We start from the raw sequence: 3,482 nt of genomic DNA on the forward strand, positions 1-3,482 counted from the left end.
CGCCTCCCGGTTACGGCCACAGCCGTCCCACCGCGGAGCGCGGAGCCTGACCCAGACCCCGCTCCTGGCCGCGCTACGAGACAGGGAGCATGCATGTCTCTTTTTCCAAACCATAATTTTACTGTCTCAAAGAAACTTTATAACTTATGTACAAAGATTTGTGTGGGTTTTTTCCATTTCCTCCCCCAGATACAAAGCAATAAGTTAACATTCTCAATATAAAACTAAACTTTGACATATAGAACACTAAACACAGTCGAGCTCAGTTTATCACATTTTTCGAATTTCACAAGTAAAATGTCAAGATCTCAGTACACAAAGCATCATGTTTTACAGCCACACGAAACAGAACGGAAATAATAATAATAATAATAATAATTAAAAAAAGGCTAAATTTGTGCAACATGTTTACAGAACAATAATAATAATAATTAAGAATAAAATATGTACAGCGAGTAGCTCCTGCACGTCGGTTTGTGCATTTCGACTTCGGGCCGGCTTTGCGCGGGGAGGCCGCGTCGGGACTGCGCGGGTGTGCCAGCCCGTCCGCCCTCCCGGCGGGGCCCCCCCCACCCACTCCCCCCGCTTGTTCCGTCCTCTGCGCTTTGCTTCACCTCAGCAAAGCGCTGGCAGCTGCTGCGATTCCACTTCAGAGTACCAAACAATGTGCATTTATTTCCTTTGTTAAATACGCGAGAAATGCAAATCATTCGGACCAAAACTCTCCACACCAGCGAAGTATAAAAGTTATTGTAAAAGTTAAAATCGCATCCTTCCCTCGTGGTGATTTATTCGGGGAGAAGCGGGGGGGGGAACGGGACGACGGACCGTCTGTGGTTTTGTTTGAACTGTGCGTCCAAGCAGTACACTCAGCAAGCTGAGTTTGTTTTTAGCACTCTCATAGTGGTAATTTAAATCAATAAATAAAGCCCCTGTCTTCCCCTTTTAACAACAACAAAAAATATACAGATGGATACTGAAAGGTACAGAAAACGTCGCGGGAAAGAAGCTCTGGTAAATTGTACAGCTTCCTTCCCTCTTGCAATTGAAGAGACCGTCAGATCGGGGTAGTAAATAAATGACCTACATTTCAACAGACACAGACAGACAGACAGGACAGAGGAGAGGGCTTCCCCGCCCCCCAGACATCTTTTTCTGATTGTCCCACAAAGCCGCGGCCGGCGCTCGCTCTGCTCCCAGGCTGTTGTGCGGTGCTCGGGGCCGCTCCGTCAGCTGTCAGCGGTGGGAACCGGCCCGCATCACATCTGTGCTCTCCTGCACCGAGCTACCGTGCAGCGTCCTAATGGCTGGATGGGCAAGAGACCTCCTGTTTGTTTGTTTGCTTGGGCTTCTTTTGTGGTTTTTTTTTTTTTAACTCTTTCTCTCTCTCTTCCCCCCTCTTTTTTTTTTTTTTTTTCCTTTCCTTTTATTTGACTTAATTTCTTTTTTTTTTTCCCCCGTAATAATTTTAATTCTTTTTGGGACCGGTAGTGCTTGCGTTAGGGGAAAACGTACATATAATCACATCAGTTGCGGCTGCTGCATAGCTTCTTGGTGGGCCGAAGGATACCACGACGTGTAGCTGGGGATGTAGGTGCCCGGGGTCCCCGACGAGGCCTTACCGGAGGAGGAGGTGGTATTCCACACTGGAGGCACGGGTGGCGAGCTGCCCGAGAGAGCCCTGCCGTTGGTCAAGGCGCTGCTCTCCAGGGCAGCCCCTCCTTGCTTCATCAGCTTCTTGAATTTGGAGCGCTTGTTCTGAAACCAAATCTTCACCTGCAAAGGGGAACGGGGCAGGGCTCAGCATCCCTCGGAACGGTCCGACATCCCCCCATCCCTCCCAGGGCACGAAGGACTCCCGCACCCGGCGGCCCCCCAGCTTCTCTCCCTTATCCCCCCAGCCATTTCTGTGTTATTTTGTGATGCCAAGCCACCCATCAGGAAATCCCTGGGCCCACTCCAGCGGGTTCTGCGGGGGCTTCCACAGCACCGGGAGTGCCCCGCGGGCAGGACGAGTGTCACCCCGGGCCCCGTTGCCCGCGGCTGTGACCCCTGTGCATTACGCGTGTAGTCTCCCACGCCGACGGTGGGGACACGGAGGGGACATGGGAGAGTGGCCGGCTCAGTCGGAGCTGTACCTGGGTCTGGGTGAGTCCCAGAGATGCTGCGAGCTCGGCTCTTTCGGGGAGAGCCAGGTACTGAGTCTGCTGGAACCTCCTGTTCAAAGCCTGGAGCTGCAAACTGGAGTAAATAGTCCTGGGTTTGCGGATTTTTTTTCCTTTCCCATTAAATCGAACTTCCCCTCCTTCTACCACAGTGCTTTTCTCCGATTCGGCCCCTACAAACAAACGATGCAGAATAAATAATAATAATAGCAGCAATAGCAATAATAGCTGTAACAGTAATAGCAGCAGCAGCAGTAGTAGTAACAATAACAACAGCAACATCAACAACAACAATAATGAGAAGGAAGAAAAGTGAAGCTCGAGTAACGCTAACAAAGGCTCCGGGCGATTATGGCAGCCCAGGCTTCTTCCCAGAGAAAGTTTGCTATTTTTACAGGCTGCAGTTTAGGTTTAATTACCCTTAATTGCATACATTGTTTATAGCGCTACGCAATAAATAATTACGAAGACTAATACGTGCACATCTGGGTTGGTTTCTTTTCCAGCCAAGCATTGTGTGCTCTGTGTATTGGTCCTCTGTGATCCTCAGCCTCTCTTGACTAATATTTTGTAATTTAATTTAATTTTTTACCCCCATAGATTTTTTTTTTAATACAACACCCTCCCTCCCGCCTTGCCTTCCCTCCCCCCCCCCCCCCCCCAAAGCCGAGTGCACCTACCTGTCTCCTCTAACCGGGTCTGAGTCAGGCTGGAGCTGTTGGGGTAGGACTGCACTGAACTGATGTAGGGGTTGGTCGAGTGGCTGCTGACCGAGTTCACATAGGGGTAGCCCAGCGGTCGGGAGAAGGACGAAGCTGTGCTGTACGAGCTGTCAGGCTGAGAGTGGCCCGCGGAGTGTAAACAGTGCATGGAATAGTGTCCGTGGGACATGGGAGAAGGAGACATTTGCTGGCTGGGCGGCCCAAACTCCATAAAGACAGCCTTCCCTGAGACGGGGCTATTTAGACTCTCTGGCATAGTAGTCATGGTCATTTCTTGTCGCTTGGTCTGTGTGTGTGTTCTCTCTTCAGCTTGCCTTTTTGGGGTCTGTTGTGTTTCTCAGGACAGGAAAGAACCCAATTTAAGCGAAACAGGGTTTTTCACTTTCCATTCATAAGAAAATGGAGTTTGTCTCTTTGAAAAGTCTAAGCATGATGCTGTAGATCTACACAAACTCGCCTAAAAGCTTTGACTCAGCCAAGTCTATGAATATTCATGAGACGGCGGAGCTGATTGGTCCGCCGTCTTGCATAATCGCTTTGGATTGGTCCGAGGCGCTCGGGGCTCTCCCGGACCCCGGTGAGCGCGGAGAGCCGG

General features: G+C 50.2%; 1 protein-coding gene across 2 annotated transcripts; it reads right to left on the bottom strand.

Annotated features, from left to right (window-relative positions):
* Positions 1 to 96: 96 nt before the first annotated feature.
* DLX1 (distal-less homeobox 1) lies at positions 97 to 3,476 on the bottom strand. 2 transcript variants are annotated; one of them, XM_008634763.2, is made up of 4 exons: positions 2,846 to 3,476; positions 2,139 to 2,338; positions 1,516 to 1,776; positions 97 to 1,307 (listed from the first exon to the last, which is right to left on the bottom strand). In XM_008634763.2, the coding sequence occupies exons 1-3, from the start codon at positions 3,156 to 3,158 to the stop codon at positions 1,522 to 1,524; spliced, it is 768 nt and encodes a 255-aa protein (XP_008632985.1). In that variant the 5' UTR covers positions 3,159 to 3,476; the 3' UTR covers positions 97 to 1,307; positions 1,516 to 1,521. The 2 variants fall into 2 exon arrangements, with proteins under 2 accessions (XP_008632985.1, XP_008632984.1); XM_008634762.2 differs by having other exon boundaries at positions 97 to 1,776.
* Between the last annotated feature and the right edge of the window lie 6 nt (positions 3,477 to 3,482).

This window comes from Corvus brachyrhynchos, unplaced genomic scaffold (assembly GCF_000691975.1).
Source record: "Corvus brachyrhynchos isolate BGI_N302 unplaced genomic scaffold, ASM69197v1 scaffold255, whole genome shotgun sequence".
NCBI classification, from domain to species: domain Eukaryota; kingdom Metazoa; phylum Chordata; class Aves; order Passeriformes; family Corvidae; genus Corvus; species Corvus brachyrhynchos.